This window comes from Myotis lucifugus, unplaced genomic scaffold (assembly GCF_000147115.1).
Source record: "Myotis lucifugus unplaced genomic scaffold, Myoluc2.0 scaffold_395, whole genome shotgun sequence".
In the NCBI taxonomy this organism is placed as follows: domain Eukaryota; kingdom Metazoa; phylum Chordata; class Mammalia; order Chiroptera; family Vespertilionidae; genus Myotis; species Myotis lucifugus.
In genome coordinates this window covers 864,915-884,012 of record NW_005871443.1, presented here as the reverse complement: position 1 = coordinate 884,012, position 19,098 = coordinate 864,915, and the positions used below count along the sequence as shown (strand labels likewise).

Below are 19,098 nucleotides of genomic sequence, written 5' to 3'. Positions count from 1 at the left end.
GAAATATCTGGGATGCATTTAGGTTAAAATAAAAAGTTTTGGTGTTTAGCCCTGGCCAAGTAGTTCAGTTGGTTAGAGCATCCTGATTGCCAAGGATGTAGGTTTGGATGGGATATGTCACAGGAGCCAAGCTGAAAGATCTCCAATGGCCAAAGCTGAAATAATTAAAGCCACACAATAAATACTGCATGGGATCATAACCTAAAATATAAAATACACATCCATGAGTCCATACTGGTAAATGACTGAATAAATGAGAACAAATTTTCATTACAGAAGAATTCCAAATAATACATGTAAATATACCCCCTTCCAGGGGGTAGAGCTTAAACCCCCTGGTCCCACTGAGGGTTGCCTGGACTTAGTGATTGCTTCTAAAAAATAGAGTCTGGAAAGGGAAAAACAGTAACTTTACAGTGGAGAAGCTTGGCAGACACCATCATAACCAAGTGATAAAGGTTAATATCATCTGTGATAAGTTGATATCGTGTACCCCAATCATGATATGATGAGAAAATTACTTTATGTCTGGGGTATTTTTTTCCTAAATCCATAACCCCAGTCCAATCATAAGAAATACATGAAACAAACTCAAATTGAGGGACATTCTACACAATATCTGACCAGTCCTCCTCAAAACCCTCCACGTCAGGAAAGACAATAGGTGTCTGAGATACTGTCTGAGTTAAGAAGAGCCTACGGAGAGAGGACAGCTGCGTAGTGTGGCCCTGGACGGGATGCTTGCACAGAAAGAGGACATTAATGCAAAACCTGGTGAAATACAAAGAAATCCTGGAGTTTAGTTACTTGAAACGTAAAAATGTAGGTTTCTTAGTTATGACAAAGGTTCCATGGTAATGTAAGATGTTAACAATGGAAAGCTAGTGAAGGGTATATAGCTCTCTGTACTATATGCAGTTTTTCTTTAAATAAAAAACCAGTCCAAAATAAAAGTTTATTGAAAAAGAAAAAAAAGACATAATAGATGCTTTACCTTCTTTATTCCACTATGTATAACTATTTTGTAGGATCAGAAAATATCTGCTGCAAAGGTGTGCTATGCAGTCTCTTAAGGCCGGTCTCCGTTCCTAAATGTAGAAGTATGGTCTGGATTCATGTTAAGAAATGGGAAATTCTTAAGACATGACACGGATGTGAGGAACACTGACTGACCTACTCTACGCTAGGACAAAACAAAGTCAGGACCCATTTGGAATCACGTACTGTGGTCTGACATAGATGTCTCTAGCATCATGTCACTTTCATTCATTTCAATTTCAAAGGTTTCTTCCAAAGAAGGTCTGGAATCTGGAGTTTTCCTTGAGGTTTCCAGTGGTGTAAGCCCTGTTTCTTCTGTAGTCTGTTTTTCTACTTCAAATTCCCTGAAATCCCACGGAGGTGAAATAATGTTTTTTAGTGTCTTCATTGTATGCACATCAAAGTCATAACATTTTAATTTGTCTTTAATGTCTGCTCCTAAAAAGAAACACCATAATAAGAACAAAATAAGAAATTCCATTATTTCACTGTCATTTCCATTATTACATAACACAGCCTCTATCATTTAAGTCAAATAGTACTTTTAAGAGTACAAGTAAAGCTCAGAAGGAAAAAATGTTGCAATCATTTTCCTCCTTTTTTATTTTATTTTATTATCACAAGAGACAACTGGGAAGGCTTCTAGAAGTACATGCAGTTTCAAGCTCTAGCATGGCTTAATAGCCATCCCATTCCTAAAACCACTTACATAATGAAAGGAACCTATGGGCATTTTTTTCTCAGCTGATAGATAAGAACTGCCTGTTGGCATTTTGGCATTGGTATAGACCAGGGGTGGGCAAACTTTTTGACTCGAGGGCCACAATGGGTTCTTAAACTGGACCGGAGGGCCGGAACAAAAGCATGGATGGAGTGTTTGTGTGAACTAATATAAATTCAAAGTAAACATCATTACATAAAAGAGTACGGTCTATTTTTTTTTTTAGTTTTATTCATTTCAAACAGGCCGGATCCTGCCCGCGGGCCGTAGTTTGCCCACGGCTGGTATAGACACAAGTCTTATGCATATAAAAGCCACAGTGAAGGGAAATATATTTTCCACATATCAAAATCTTTAGAATGAAAAAAGGACTTTCAACAGATGTATGAGGTTCAATCATTTCTGACATAAAAACATGACAATTTTACAGAGTATAAACTAATAGGTGTTTTGATAATGACATATAAGCCTTCTAAAAATATATTTTTATTTTGTACTATTTTGTACATCATGGTGACTATCCTATATAATAAAAGCCTAATATGCTAAGTGTCTGGTCGTCCGTTCAACCAATAAAAGCCTAATATGCTAGTGATATGCTAAGGCTGCTCAACCGCTCGCTATGACGTGCACTGATCACCAGGGGGCAGACAGTCTACTGGTCAACCAGTTGCTATGACGTGCATTGACCACCAGGGGGCAGACGCTCAACACAGGAGCTGCCCCCTGGTGGTCAGTGCACTCCCACAGATGGAGTGCTGCTCAGCCAGAAGCCAGGATCATGATTGGCGAGCACAGTGGTGGTGGTGGGAGCCTCTCCCACCTCCGTGGTAGCGCTAAAGATGCCCAACTGCCGGCTTAGCCCTGGGCCTAAGCCGGCAGCTGGGCATCCCCCGAGGCCTCCCGGACCACGAGAGGGTGCAGGACAGGCTGAGGGACCCACCCCCACCCCGAGTGTTCGAATTTCGTGCACCAGTCCTCTAGTAGTTAATAATATTGTATCACATATTTGAAAGTTGCTAAGAGAGTAGATCTTAAAAATTTCAGCATAAGAAAAAAATTCTGTAACTATGTACAGTGTCATGTTAACTAGACTTATTGTGGTGCTCATTGTGCAATACATACAAATATTGGATTATTATGTTGTATAGCTGAAACTTATATGTTACATGTCACTTATACCTCAATAAAATAAAAAGTAGTACAGGACATAAAATCATAGAGGAGACTTCTAAGTGTAGTGAATGGTAGACTTGGAAATCTCCTCTGTAAAATCATTACCTTTGTGAAGACAGGCAAAATATCTGCCTTACTCAGTATTGTATCTCCAGACCTCACTTAGCTGTATAGGAATTTTGCATTTAAGCCTCACAACTTGGCCAAATGAAGAAACATACTCAGATGTGCCCCAAAGCCACAGGGCTACTGAGTGGCAAAACTGAGATTTCAACCTAGGTTCTTCAGGATGCCAGAAGTCAAGCTTCTTTTTTCCTTTTTTAACTTTAAAAAACTGAGTCATAACCTACAAACCACAAAGTGTGCACAGCTGGATGAATTCTCACATATGTATAAACCCACATAATCACCACCAGACCCAAACAGAACACTGCTGGCTCCAAGAAAACTACCTCATGCTGCTTCCAGTGAATACTTCCCTTTCTAAGCCAGAAGTAATCACTGCTTTGATGTTTCCATCATCAATGATTAGTTTTGCTTATTACTAATCTTCATATAAATGAAATTAATCAGTAAATATTGTGTTTTTTTTGTCAAAATCTGTGAGATTCATCTATATCACGTGATTTAGTAGTTAGTCCTTTTAATTTTAATTGTGTAGTATTTTTTTGTATAAGTATACCATAATTTATTTCTCCATTCACCTACTGGTGGACATTTGGTTATTTCCAATTAGATGCTTTTAAGAATAAAGCTAAGGCCCTAGCTGGTTTGGTTCAGTGGACAGAGCGTCAGCCTGCGGACTGAAGGGTCCCAGGTTCGATTCCAGTCAAGGGCACATGCCCGGGTTGCGAGCTCGATCCCCAGTGGAGGCCATGCAGGAGGCAGCTGATCAATGGTTCTCTCTCATCATTGATGTTTCTATCTCTCTTTCCCTCTCCCTTCCTCTCTGAAATCAACAAAAAGTATATTTTTATTAAAAAAAAAAAAAAAAGAAAAAAAAAGAATAAAGCTAAGAACAATCTTATGTGTGAACTTGGGCTTACTGAGGCCCTTGTTTCTGTTGGGCATATACTTGGGAGTAGAACACTACATATTAAGGTCAGTAATGCCCTAATAAGTCACACCTCTTGACACCTTTGCCACTCTTGAATAACCCCCTCCCAGGTTGACGCTGCACTTAATCACATGACTCCTTTTGATGAAGAGAATGTGATGGAAGTAATTGTGTGTAACTTCCGGCTTTAAAGAGGGCTGGAATTTTGCCTCTTGTCCTTTAGAACCCTGAGACCACCATGCTATGAAGAACTGGGATAAAAGACCATGGAGAGGCCCAGCGGTGTCAGCTGAGGCCCCCACCTGTGTATGAAGCCATCTCAGATCATTAGCCCTGCCAAATGCCTGTGGACCATAGATACATAACTGAATGAGACCATCAAGAGCCAACTTTGAAAAATAATACATTTTTATTGGAATGGTTTGTTAAGCAGCAACAGATAACTGATATAATAGGCCTGTTTAACTTTAGTAGATATGTTAAACAGTTTTATCTGTTTATAACCCTCCTGATAATAAAGTACATACAAGAGTTCTAGTTGTACTGTATCTATACTACACCAACACTAGGTACTATCAGTATTTCTAATTTTCAGCCATTCTGGCAGATGGGCAGTGTTATCTCATTATGGTTTTAATTTCATTTCCCTAATAAGTAAGATATTAAGCATCTTCATTTGCTTTGTAACTATATGGATATTCTCTTTGGTGAAGCTCCTGTTCAAGTATTTTGCCTGTTTTCAATTAAACTTTTTCTTACTGATTTATAGGACTTTTTGTATTCTAGACACAAGTTCTTTGACAAGTCTATGTATTATGAATAACTTCTCTCAGTATATCACATGCCTTTTCACTCTCTTAATATTTGTGTTTTTGACAAATAGATCTTAATTGTATTGAAGCCCAAATAACATTTTTCCCTCTATGATTTTATGTTCTGTTAAAGAAATATTTGCCTATTCCAAAGTCCACATCTCAAGATTTAACCTCAGTGTACCCTCTTTACCTTACAATGTTTATAAATAAATGAGTGTCCAAGTACACCAATGCCATAAAAAATAATTTAAAGAATTATGAGCACTGTAGTGTGAATGTAAACCAACTTAATATTCTACTAAAATATAAATATGCTATATCCTGCATTATAAAATATTAAGGCCAGAGCCCTTTATTAGAAAAATGTCTCTAAGATTTTTCCATTATGCAATTAAATTAATTCTTATATATCACAGTGCTCTGCACATATTCTGTAATAGTATTTTGCATATAGCAAATACCCAACTTTAAACTCAATGAATACTTAATGAGTCATTAATTCTCACAGCATTGTTCTAACAAAAAAAAGGGAGTTTCTTGATATTAATGTAGTTAGAATGGTAGGAAAAACAAACCTAGAACCTCACACAAAATTTTGAGAAACCGAAACAGAGATATATAACAATCTATAAAATGGACTATGACATCAATAATAGTAATTGTAATCTTACCAATATAAGCTTCAGAATCACCAATGTACATTTCAATGCAATGACCAAGCATTGTAACAGAAAATGTATCATCTCGCCTAAGTCCAAGGGCCTGCCAGAAAAGATTCAGCATGGTTATTACAAGAAAAAATATTTTCTTCTCTTTTATTTTAAAATATTCTTGCTAAACTGAATTCAATATACTCTAGGGAATCTCGGGTGTGAATAGAAGGAGGTTGTTAGTGGGGATACAGCTAAAACAAGAGTAGCCATGAGTTAATGAATGTTGAAGTTGGGTGATGGTATCTGAAGGGTCATTACACTATTCTCTGTATTTCTTTATGTTTTAAAATTCCCCTCCTCCAAAAAATTTTTAAAAACTATGTCCACATGAGCCCTGTGATTTGGTGGCCAAGTTAATGGCACAGGCTAGATCACAAACCTTGTGAGGGGAGACACAGAAGATATATGATTTGTGGCTGTTGTCTAAAACTTTCTGTTGACAGCATAAAATTTGCAGAGTCAATGTCTTTGGCTAACAGGGGTAGGGAAGATCTGGCCTGCGGGCCATGTTAGACCAGCAAAATAATTTGATCTGGCCCTGCCAAGGCATTAGGGGTGAGTTAATTAAATATTTGACCAAATATAGCAGGATAATTTTTAAGTTGATAGTTCTGTATGGCCCATGAATGATGTTTTAAATATTCAAATGGCCTTTGGCAGAAAAAAGGTTCCCCACCCCTGGAGAAGGAACCTGAGTCAATAGCAGGGTGTGCTGGCACCAAGACACTACTTTGGGAAATCAGGGTTATCACCTGGTACCAAAGTGATTTAGAAGAACCAAACTCTGAATGTGAAGAACTGAATATCTCAACTATTTATTTCACTTATATATTTTTTTAATGTTGGTACTTGAGTGATCCCTGAAAAAAATCTATATGCTAATATATCCAATAGAGCATGTTTTAAGTACAAAACGGTTGACAGGAAATAATTATGTTAAAGTTTAAGTGGCAGTGTTTGTTTTATTTTTGTGGTCAACTTGCATATTAATGGCACCTTAGATTTAATGAAGCACAGCATATGGATTAAGGAGAGATTCTTTCCTTGTAATAAATGCATATTGTTTTGTTCATATGTTTAAGTGATCTAAGGAAATTAATTATAACTCATAAATGGACTAAAAAAAACCCACTAGAATTCCCAAAGGGTTCTCACTGTGCAACACAAACTCCCTGCCTAGAATAACACCCAGTTCAGACTGGGCTGACAGACATCACTGGACACTACTATATCTCACTGCACACATAAGACAAGTCTCACATTTGTTTCTAATTTATTGAATATTGCACAACATACTTTTCTCTGCAAAGAATAAAATATAAGGTCACCTAAAGAATTTTAAAATGGCAAAGTAACAAAACATTGCCTAGAAAAGATCTTTTTTTTTAAAGTGGTAAATGTTAACCAGATTTAAAATTCGGTACAAACAAAAAACATACTGTATGGAAATAGTCCACAGCATTTTCAAAGTTGCCCATCAGACTATGGATATACCCTATGGCAGAATAGGTGGATGCATTTTGCGGAATTAACACCAATGCCTGACGGTGATAATCCAATGCCTCAGCATACTTTCTGTGAGAGAAGAGAGAGAGGGCGTTGGGGAGGGGAGGGGAGGAGAATGGGAAGAAAGAGATAAAACAATTAGTGAGTACAGTAAAAGTAGTAAATACTAAGTCTAAGATGAGAATACCTATTAAAAACATAAACACTTTCCTATACTAGAACAGTGATGGTGAACCTTTTGAGCTCGGCGTGTCAGCATTTTGAAAAACCCCAACTTAACTCTGATGTTGTGTCACATATAGAAATTTTTTGATATTTGCAACCATAGTAATACAAAGACTTATATTTTTGAAATTTATTTTATATAGTTAAATGCCATTTAACAAAGAAAAATCAACCAAAAAAATGAGTTCGCGTGTCACCTCTGACATGCGTGTCATAGGTTCGCCATCACTGTACTAGAATAACAGTCTAGACCAGCAGTTCTCAACCTGTGGGTCACGACCCCTTTGGGGGTCGAACAACCCTTTCACAGGGGTCGCCTAAGACCATCGGAAAACACATGTATAATTACATATTGTTTTTGTGATTAATCACTATGCTTTAATTATGTTCAATTTGTAACAATGAAAATACATCCTGCATATCAGATATTTATATTACGATTCATAACAGTAGCAAAATTACAGTTATGAAGTAGCAACGAAAATAATTTTATGGGTGGGGGTCACCACAACATGAGGAACTGTATTAAAGGGTCACGGCATTAGGAAGGTTGAGAACCACTGGTCTAGACCGTTAACTGATAACAGTACTTCATATCCACTTTTGCGTATCTTAACACCTCCTTGACATGTACTTTCCTGCCTGCTCGCTCAGCTAGCTGAGGGTACTCCTGCAGGGGTATTGCTGCATTCCTCCGGATGCTTAGTAGGAGACTGGAGCCAGCACCTAATCCCTGACACTTGGGCCTGTGCCCTATCACACGGCAAGGCCTCTTTATGTGAAGTCAAACATCCTACACCAGAGTTGGTGAAAGGCAACTCAAGAGGTTTGCTTTAAGGTCAAAAGGAGTTACTTGGAAGAGCATTTTCAAAAGTTCTCTGGAATACTTTCCCTGTAAAATCTTTTCTGAAAAAAAGGTTTTGTGCTTAATAAAGTTTGGGAAATGTTGCAGCTCATAATACAGAGTAAAGACTCCCAAGAAATCCTGAAACAGAAAACCCATTAAATTTTGAGTAACCTAGAGCAGGGGTCCTCAAACCTTTTAAACAGGGGGCCAGTTCACTGTCCCTCAGACCGTTGGAGGGCCGGACTATAGTTAAAAAAAAAAAACTATGAACAAATTCCTATGCACACTGCATATATCTTATTTTGAAGTAAAAACAAAACAGGAACAAATACAATATTTGTATTTGCATGTGGCCCGCGGGCCGTAGTTTGAGGACCCCTGACCTAGAGTCTTCCAAACTCATTTAACTAAAGAATCTATTTTCATTTTTTTAAATATATTTTATTGATTTTTTACATAGGAAGGGAGAGGGATAGAGTTAGAAACATCGATGAGAGAGAAACATTGATCAGCTGCCCCCACACACCGCCACCGGGGATGTGCCCGCAACCAAGGTACATGCCCTTGACCGGAATCAAACCTGGGACCCTTGACTCCGCAGGCTGACGCTCTATCCACTGAGCCAAACCAGTTAGGACCAAAGAATCTATTTTCAACTGCCATCTGTTTCTCATATCACAAAACTGTTATCAAGCGGAAAACAGTGAGATAGAATGTAGACATCCTATATAATAAAAGGCTAATATACAAATTGTCCCCTCAGGAGTTTGACCAGGAGTTCGATTGCTTGCTATGACATGGGCTGACCACCAGGGGATGGCACTGAACATGGCAGGCGACCAGTGGTTGCAGGGTGCTGAGGGAGTGAGGGAAGGAGGCAGGGAGGCGGGGAGGTGGAGAACCTGATCGGCCCTGATCGCCAGCCAGGCCTAGGAACCCTACCCGTGCACATATTTCGTGCACTGGGGCTCTAATGGTTTTATACTATCCTAATTCTTCTAAATTAATTTTGAACATTAAAAGTTATTTAATCTAAGAAAATAAAAGTGATTATAATTCTTGATATAGTACTAAAAATTATTAAAAATTATAAGATTACTGAAAATTATATATTACTATAAATCAGCAATAACAAAACAACTATTTTTCCACAAAAATATGGAAAAGGCTACACAAAATTAAGTTCACTTTCAGTCACAAGAATATTTCTGAAAATACTTCACTTACTTAAGTTTTCTGCAGACATGCCCCAAGTTGTTCAACAAAGGTTCCCATTTGTCAACAGTTACCTGAAACACAGCAACATCACACCCATGACTTACAGACGTCACTTTTCAGCCTGACCTGTTTGCACTGCATTATTTCACTCATCTATGGGAGTTGGACTCTCTCCTGGTGCTTGCACAGCACTAAGCAGGAGTATTTGCTGTTTTTTCCATCTTTCTTTACTACTACTGAGACTTCCTGAGGATACTATTATTTTACTTAAATATTTATGTATCGCTCTGTCTGGTGTGGCTCAGTTGGTAGAGCATCACCCCATGCACCAAGAGGTCGCCAGTTCGATTCCTGATCAGGGCACATGCCCAGGTTGTGGGTTTGGTCCTTGAGGGTTTGGTCCCTGGGGGTTGGGTCCCCAGACTGGGGGCAGGGGAGATGTTGGGGGGAGAGACAGGGACAGACGGCAACCGCTTGATGTTTCTCACATTGATGTTACTCTCTTTCTCTCCCTCTCTCTCTAAAATCAATTAAGAAAAACACATTTTTAAAAGAAATTACTGATTGGTTGACTTTGGAGAGAGAGGGAGAGAGAAAGAGAAACACTGATTTGTTGTTCCACCCATCTTTGCATTCATCGTTTGATTCTTATAGGTGTCCTGGCCAGGGCCCCGAGGACATTATTTTATTAGCACAATTTGTCATAGGGCCCATCTATGTTGAAGAAGTTCAAATTTTATATCTCCAGCTCAGAACTTTATATTCTGTCTACTAAATATTTCTACTTAGAAATCTCACAAGCACTTCAAATTCAATGAGCCACATGCTAAACTCTTATCGTCTCTCTCTTGCCATCCCAGCTCCCTAACCTCACCTCCTCCTGAGTGCCCTCACAGTACATGGCACCCATGTCATACCTGACCCCTCCAAGGAATCACCAAGGCTTGTTTATCAGCCTTCTTGGTATAATTACAACCACCCATTAAAAAGTCTTGTTTGGGCCCCAATCAGACACGTCTGACCATGCTGCCCTTCTTAAACCTTTTGTTGTCCCACCCCCTCAGGATAAGGTGCAGACTTTAACATCACCTTCTAGGCCCTTAATAGCTTCTGCCCCATTTCTTGACATTCTCTGTGAACTCAAAATCCAAGCCATACTAAATTAGCTCCAACTTTGCACACACCGTTCCCTATTCCTGAAATACCCTCTTCCTTACTTTTGCCTGGTTAACATCAATCATCCTTTAGGACTGAGGTGTAGGATGTAGTCAGGCTTTCTTGACCCACCCCCAAATCTGGGTTAACTGCCCTTCTATGTGGGTTTCTTTATTTCCTCAATCACAGCCCTTTTGTACCACAAAATTATTGCCAATTTACTTATCTGAATTCCCCAATCGATCTGAGGGCAGGAAATATCAAACAAATTCCCTATTGCCTCTCAATGCCTAGCTTAGAGCTTAGGGCAGTCAGGCAGTCAGGGCACAGACATTAAGTAAGTCTGAACTAAATGAATACACAGATCGGAGCCACTCTCTCTAACTCTCCTGAGCCTGGTACTGGGAGGCACAGCCCACTTGAATTAAAACAAACTCTTTGTGATTTTTTTTCTTCTTCTTCTTTTTTTTTTTTTTTTTACTACCACTAAAAATATCCTCACTTGAGGAATTTTTTAGAAAGAGTGGAAGGGAGAGGGAGAGACAGAGAGAGAGAAACATCGATATGAGACACATCATCGATTGGTTGCTTCCTGTGAACCTGCAACTGAGGTACGTGCCCTTGACCGAAATCGAACCTGGGACCTTTCATTCCGCAGGCTGACACAATCCACTGAGCCCAACCAGCTAGGGCCCCTTTGTGATTCTTCAGCATGACTGCTTTCCTGTGGCTATTTTGACATTTTCAGCAGTTGATTAACTAAAATCAAACAATGTTTTCCCCTTTTCACATAACTTTTTAATGGAAATTCTGAGTTTAATGGTATTGTGCTTTTGTACTTAAAATCATTACTTCAAATTTCTGTAGACTCCTAAAATGCCTTCTGATCATCAAAGAATATAGTTTAAATTTTAAGTGTCATTTAAGACAGTGCATTTCAAACTTTTCTGTGCATGAGAAATCACCTGGGGATCTTGCTAAAACTGCAGATTTTGATTCAGTAGATCTGAGATTCTGTATTTCTAATGAGCTCCCAGGTAATGCTGATACGGCTGGTCCAGTTTGAGTACCAAGGTCCTAAGGTATTCAATTGTATGAAAACTGGCAAGGTGCTAAGTAGCAACCCTATATTAACAAAAACACATGTATTATCCAGTCCATCCAAGACTGTGCTGTGGAAGAACCTGTTTATATACATACATGTGCAAACACACAGAAATACAGTGTTTTTAAGTTCATATGACAAGTAAGAAGAGACCAAAATAAACAAAGCGGTGTCTATGGGGACAGGTGAACTGCCACCTGACAGGAAGCCCAAGGGAGCTGTATCTGTCTCAGCAAGGAGGAACTACGACCAAAGAAGATGTGGAATGTGGGCAAGTATGCCCAAGTATGTAACTGGCAAGTGGCAAACAGAACAGAATAAAACCAAATAGGTACAAGTAAAAAGATTCAGGAACCAGAGAGTAGAAACATGCAAATTCCTTATCTACAGAAGTTTACAATATCTAAAACTGTTAAAATAATATAGTATATACACATCCATGCTAGATGGAAGGTTAATTCATGAGTGCAAATTCATGGGGTACATCTTTCATACAATAGAACCTAGTAAAATTTTCAAATAGTTAATAGTCTAAATATATGTTAAGTATAAGGTGAGGAAAAACAATAATAGGTCTGAATTTGAATGACACTTAGCCCTATTTCAGTAGGATCAGCTGCTATATTTAACCATTTATCAAAGATGAGGCTCTTTTGGGGTGCTAGAGGACATATTATGTTATGTGCTGCAGTGCCCACCAGTTTCCACGAGTCATCACACATTCCTTGTATCAAATAATCATCAAATATATTCTGATTACTCCCACATATCAAAACTAGAGCACACAGCCAACACCTGCCCTCCTCTCAATTAGAAACAAATTCATTTTGTACCATGAAGTAAAACAGTTGATTGCCTGACAATTGTTATGATAAATATTAGGTTATTATATGATATTAGGTTATTTTTTTCTAAGCAAGACAGATTATCTATATTATTTTCCTCATTCAATAGTACACATACTTACGAGTGTGCGTATTTATAGATATTACATAAAATACCTCATTCCCAATTGCTTTAATTTTTTCCAAAGCATCAAGAAACCATTTTTCTGCTGTTTTCCATCTAAAATAGAAGGAAAAAAGATTGCAGGTTATTCAAAGTTAGAAAACTTAATAATAAGAAAAATTTGATTCTCTTTTTAGTAATATAAAAATGAAATGAGGTAAACCTCTGTAAATAGTACATTACAATGTACTATTTGCAATAGCAATTGTAATAGATGATGAATTTATGGCATTAATATCACTGGAATTCAAGCTGTTAGGAGATACAGTCAATTCTCATTATTCTCTGTGTTCTCTGGTCACCATGCACACTGCGTTAGTGCAGTCAGAACTACTGCTCCCGTGGAAATACAGGGCTTAGGTTCCCAAACCTCTGCTCACGTTTTTCACCAAATGTTCAACCTATAACCTGTTTTATATATGCTTGTGCTTAGTGATGCCTAATTTAACATATATTGTTGCTTCATTAACACTGAACTGAAGGCACTGTAACTTATGCCTTAACAAAGTTTATCTAATAAGTGTATTTTCTGCAAGGCACAACACAACACAGCCTTCTTGTGCTTAGGAACACTAGACAGGTTTCAGCACTACACTTGGGGACCATTTTAAACAGTGAAATTATCAACAAAAAGCACAAAAACATGTCACAAAATTGAATGTAAAAAAGAACACTTGTCCCTGACCGGGTTGGCTCAGTGGATAGAACGTCGGCCTGCGGACTCAAGGGTCCCAGGTTCAATTCCGGTCAAGGGCATGTACCTTGGTTGCGGGCACATCCCCAGTATGGGGTGTGCAGGAGGCAGCTGATCGATGTTTCTGTCTCATTGATGTTTCTAACTTTCTATCCCTCCCCCTTCCTCTCTGTAAAAAATCAATAAAATATATTAAAAAAAAAAAGAATATCAAGTTTAACAACAACAACAAAAAAAGAACACTTGTTTAAGTAGGAAAGTGGACAAAAGAAGGCAAAACATCATTTGTTTGACCTTAGCTGGGAACACGCACATGTCCACACAATGTGAAAGCACCTTGATTGACTTTGGGGTTAAAAATGAGTTGACTATATATTAAAATATTATTATACATTTTTTTAATCTCCAAATTTTCTTTTATAAATACTAGATAACCCAATTTTTAGAATACACACATGCCACAACAAACCATTACAGTAGTACTAATTTACTGTTTTAAATTCATGTATAATTTAATGCAAAGGGCTATACATATTTTTCTCTTTGAGAATGACATTGAACTACTTATTCTATAAATGTTCAAGGCTACAGTTAATGCCTCAATTGACCAGTAAACTCAGGTTAGGCCATCCTAGTTTAATTTTGGGGTTAACTGGAAGCTAAACGGAAAACATTTTCATTTCAAAGTTGTAGAGAATGTTTCTCAAATGCATGACTCCAACTCCTAATCAACAAGGAGATAGATGACTGAGGAATCTGCAGTGCCCAGGCCATCCTGCAGGGCTCAAGTGAGTTGACAGCGACAACAGTCCAATCGCAGAATTTAGGAGCTTGTAATAGCCCACATCAAAGGGGACCAAATCGGAGGTTTAGCATTTTTAAAGAAATCCAAGATAACACTTTCTATTTCTTTTTTTTTTTTAACAGTACACCCCCTTCTCCTAAAGAATACACTTTTAAAAATCTACTAAAGGGTCACTCTGAGCAGTTAAACTCTAGTGATTGAGGTTTTATTATACTAATAAAAAGGAAACAGAAGGGCTTTTGGCCTTTCAGTACTTACTCTCCATTTTGAAATGCAACCACGCCAACTTCATGCATAACAAAAGGATCTTCTGGTGCAATGCTTAGAGCCTGGCCAAAGAATCTTTCAGCCAATTTTGAGTTATTGGTTAATCCATATTCTAATCCAATATAGAGCATTGGCAAATGACACCTAAAAATATTGGAAATTTTCATATATTCAACACCAAAAACAATAATTCAGTAGAAATTAATTTATTGACTTCAAATCCTATCTGCAAAATAACTAAAATATAGGCAAAAACAGAGCATTTACTTTTCTCTAAAACTTCATTTACTAATATTTAAAGACTGTCAAATGGGCTTTTAGACTAATCAGCTGACACTTCTGGAACCTTTCAGCAACCTAGCCTTTATATCTCATTATTCAACAATAAACCCCAAAAATCCTCTAAAGCAGAAAAACAGGTCTATGCTGACTGTTTTCCTACACTATGCTAATGTCATGGCCCTATGCTAGACGGTCCTCCTCGTTCTCCTTTATGGAGTCAGTACCGTGTATCCTTCATGACTGTGTTAAAGTTCTGCTTCCCTTCATGAAGCTGCTTCTGACTTTCTAACTTAAATGGCTCTTCCTGTGCAGATTCCAGTATATCAGTTATTATCAGTTCCACTGCAGAGTTCTGAATTATGTCATGTCTAGTCTATTTTCATATCCTCTGAGATAATTTTAGGCACAAAGAACAATGATTACATTAAGCAAAGAAAACATAATTTTTCTTTGCAGATGGATCTAAGAATGTCAATAATACTGACTGAATGGTTGGTATGTGCTTTGTTTCAAATCTAGAATCATGACTCAAGAATCTATGTTCTACAGAAAGGCCATGAAGAATGCTTTAAAAGTTTTTACCTGGAGGAAGTATTTCTGAAATGGCAGAATACAATCTACTCCTCTATGAAAGCAACAAGAACATTGCCAAAAATCATCAAAATAAACTTTTTCAGAACTTTGGAAGTTAACCAAAAGCTTACAACAATGTGAGGAGTGTTTATTCTAGAGAAACAGCTGAGTCTCAGCAAAAGAACAGATTTTATAATGTTTTAACTTGTCCCTTTCCTGTCTCCCTTTTCTCAGCTCCACACTAGCCTAGGACATCAGTAGCCCAGCAGCCCCTGGAGGAGAATGAGCTTGGAGATCCTGATATGTGCCACAGAGAATTGTCACTAATTGACCCATCTGTCAGCTCCCTGGAAAACCCTATTCATAGCTTGATTTTCTTTGACCTGACTCATAGCCAACTCAGTGAGATAAGCTCTCTCCCAGGGCAGTTGTTGAAAACAATCAGTGGTAACTGTTTAATATTAACCTGAGGCAGCCATACCAGTTGAGGCAAACAAGAGGCTGGCCAAAAACTTAAAAGGAAATCAGGGAATGAGATGTCTGTAAGGGAACACAGAGATGTGTGTCAGATTTGTAGCCAGTCAGTCAGAAGTATCAGGCTGAGTCCTGGCAGGGAGAAAGTTCCCAGGCAGGTCTCTGGGAAGGGAAGTCTAAAAGGGGTTCCAGAAGGAACATGTGAGTGCCCTCTGAAGGCCCCTGACTGAGTTCTTCAGGGGAGATGGAGAGGAGACCACCTGCCCACCCCCCATGGCCAGGCTGTAATCACTGTGCTTCCCTGTCCCTTTCAAGACGGGGAAGGAACCAGTACTGTGGGGCCTAGGTAAGGCACCCTGACTCTGAACGACTGTGTTCAGCAGGAGTGGGCGTCCTCAGGCCCTCAGGCGCTGTGTCTGGATATAGGAGAGGACATCCTCCTTGGACAGCTTGTCTGGGTCCTGGGGTTTCTGAGAGTCACCTACAGGGATGCCATCTCCCCACTCCCAGAGGAGCCGGCCATAGTAGCAGATGTGAAATGGGCAATGGCATCTGCAGGGAGCTCACAGGTAGAGGCCTTGGTTTTCTTGTAGAAGAACTTCCTCTTAAAGCTTTTGCTGAATCCCATAGTCCATGGCTCATTCACTGTCCTAACAATGTAGAGACCAGTGGGCACAAGGTGCCGGTTGTCTCGTCCTGTGTAGCTGAGCTTCAGTTTGCCACTGGAGCCCTTAATGATCTTCGTCTCCAACCTGCTAAAAATCTCCATTTCCTCCAGCCTATACACCTCCTTCATCCTGATGGGATTCATGTCAGGACAACTAGGTTTAGAAACAGCTTTCACAAATTTCTCAGCGAGTAGAATTCACTGGTTAAAGTCTTGCTCCCGCACATCACTGCCATTCAGCACAAGGACATCGAGGATGTGGATTGCACTAATCTTCCGCTGGGCCTTCCCCTCCCCTTTCAGCTCATGGACAATCTCCACAGCGAGCAGAGTGTCCCGGGGTAGCTCTGTCTTCAGGTCCTGCTTGACCCAGCAGTCTGATTGGCGGCCATCCCATGTGTAGATCTGTGACCTCCCCAGGCCGAGGAGGAATTTCTACTCACTGCCAGACACCATGCAGCAGTAGTTGAGCACTGGGCGGATCTTCTCCAAGGTTTTGGAGGTGAGCAGCGTGGGCTTAGAGCTGAAGATGTCTATCTCAGTGCCCTGTATTAGGTCAAAGAACTTAGATTTTGGGTCTGAGGAAGTAGGAGCAATTCAAGCCTGGTCTGGGATCCCCCAAAGACAAAGGCACTGTTTCCAGATCTTTGCCTGCCAAGGCTCAGGATCACATCTTGAACAAAGGCATAGATTTTGGCCAGAACTTTGATCTGCAGACTACAGTGGCTCTCACTGGACCGTATCATGTAGTCAGTAAATTCATGGTCTCCCTTCATCACCTCCAAGGGAACCACAGGGTTGACATCAGAATCAGTGTGCTGCAGCTGGTTGAGTTTAATACTGACTGAGAAGAGGTAATCCTGTCACCTATGCCCACCTTCAGGCCCTTGCACACCACATACCTCTCGAGTTGGTAGGACGGCTGGTAATGGGCTTAAAGAGACATACTCATTCAAATGAACAGCACAGTTGGTAGATGAGCCCCATGCTGAATGGTGTGAATAGGTCAAAGGTTTTACAGATGAAGTGGCCTCCTGTCCAGACACAGAAAGTGCCATGAGGAACTGACAGAGCAGCAGCTGCTTGCTGAGGATCTCTTGTAGGTTCTCCTGTACCACCACAGAGAAATCCCCATTGGTCATCAAAAAGTGGACACCCTTGTGATCTGTTATCCAGGACAAAATTCCTAAAAGCAGTGATGTTCTCTGGGCGGGTGATGTCTCCATCAATCCCACCCTCGCCATAGTAAGGTTCAAAAAGTTCCCTGGAAGCTGAGTAGAAGGCTTCCAGCTTAAAGTCGTTCGGGCCCTGCAGAGCCATTCCAAAGCCCTTTGCGTGCCACTTCTTCCTCCACAGCACATACTCTGAGAAGCCAACTGGGCCTGCACAGACGTCAGCACAGTACAGAAGCTCAGCTTCCCAGTCCTTCACCAGTGGTTTCCCACAAGAGTCCCTCGGATTTGTAAAAATGTGATCAAATACAAAATCCATATTAGCCATCTTCCTGCGCCCTGTTTAGGAAGAAGACTCCTTGGATCATCTCATAGGGACTGGCCCGGGTCTGAGCTTGCTGCATCTCCTCCCCATCCAGGACATCAAACACACTCTTACTCTGCAGCGCATTGTGAAGCACGTCTCCCCCACAAAACTCTGTTTCATCTTCAATAATCATCTTTCTTTCCCACAACCATCCAATCACTCATTTCTTCAGTGTCAGGAATTTCAGTGGTACATTCTGGAAACCATCATACCTGCTCATAGGCACTAGGCTCTGGCTCATCTTGCCAGTCCAGATTCAACTTCTGGTCAAAGCCTTGCAACGTCAGCCCCAAGCCTTTCTGATTAGAGGACTCAACAATGTCCTTCCTACGCTGACTGTATTTACCCAATCCTTCACTTTCCCTGAAGCCCATTTGGCTTCTGGGAGATGCTGTTATACATGGAACAGCAGGAAAAAGTTCCCTCCACAATAGAGTCTGCTTTGAATGCATCACCAAGAGAGCTGCGTTGCTTCCCCTTGGTCTCACTGTCAGGCTTGTAGTAGATACTTTCGCTGCATGATTGACAGAGAAGGGAGGTTCATCCTCGGACGTAGAGCTGAGGTTCAGGCTAAGCTCTGCAACTCTTTTCTCCTGTTTTTTAATCATTTATCCCCTTCATTGTTGACTGAGGGGAAAGGGCAAGCTGCCAGGGAGCGGGAGCGGGAGGGGTCAGGCAACTGCTGCCACTGCCACTACCGGGTCTGGCCCTACTGCTGCCAAGAGACAAACTTTAGATTCAAAGACACAACAGGTTGAAAGTAAAAAAATGGAAAAAGATACCACATGCAAACAGTAACAAAGGAGAGCTGATATGACTCGACTAATATCAAAGTACACTTATGACAAAATTTATTACTAGAGACAGTGCATGACCCAATATACATGTAGCAAAACCTGCCCGAATTAGAGGGGAAAATAGACAATTCAAAAATAATAGTTGGAGACTTCAGTACCTCACTTGTAATGATGGCAAGACAATCAACATGGAAATCAAAGATGTGAACAGTACTATAACCCAATTAGAACTAAGGGACAGCTATAGAATATTGCACCCTACAAGAGGAGAATTCTTAAGTGCACCTAGATCAGTCTCTAGAATAGACCATGTCAGGTCATGAAACAAGCCTCAATAAATTTAAAAGGATTGAAATCACAGAAAGTATGTTCTCCTACCACAATGGAATTAAATTAGAAATCATAACAGAAGGAAA

At 39.8% G+C, this 19,098-nt stretch overlaps 2 protein-coding genes across 2 annotated transcripts in view; both read right to left on the bottom strand.

Moving 5' to 3' along the window:
* Positions 1 to 939: 939 nt before the first annotated feature.
* CDC16 (cell division cycle 16) overlaps positions 940 to 19,098 on the bottom strand; it is a 35,567-nt gene continuing 17,408 nt past the window's right edge. The window contains 6 exon segments of the mRNA XM_006109762.3: positions 940 to 1,476; positions 5,479 to 5,569; positions 6,960 to 7,095; positions 9,326 to 9,387; positions 12,578 to 12,641; positions 14,342 to 14,494. Coding sequence (XP_006109824.1) covers positions 1,217 to 1,476; positions 5,479 to 5,569; positions 6,960 to 7,095; positions 9,326 to 9,387; positions 12,578 to 12,641; positions 14,342 to 14,494 — 766 coding nt within the window. The 3' untranslated portion in view covers positions 940 to 1,216.
* On the bottom strand, positions 16,254 to 17,874 carry LOC106699410 (cap-specific mRNA (nucleoside-2'-O-)-methyltransferase 1-like). Its single transcript, XM_023743488.1, has one exon. It carries the CDS (start codon positions 17,844 to 17,846, stop codon positions 17,295 to 17,297), a length of 552 nt encoding a protein of 183 aa, XP_023599256.1. The 5' UTR covers positions 17,847 to 17,874; the 3' UTR covers positions 16,254 to 17,294.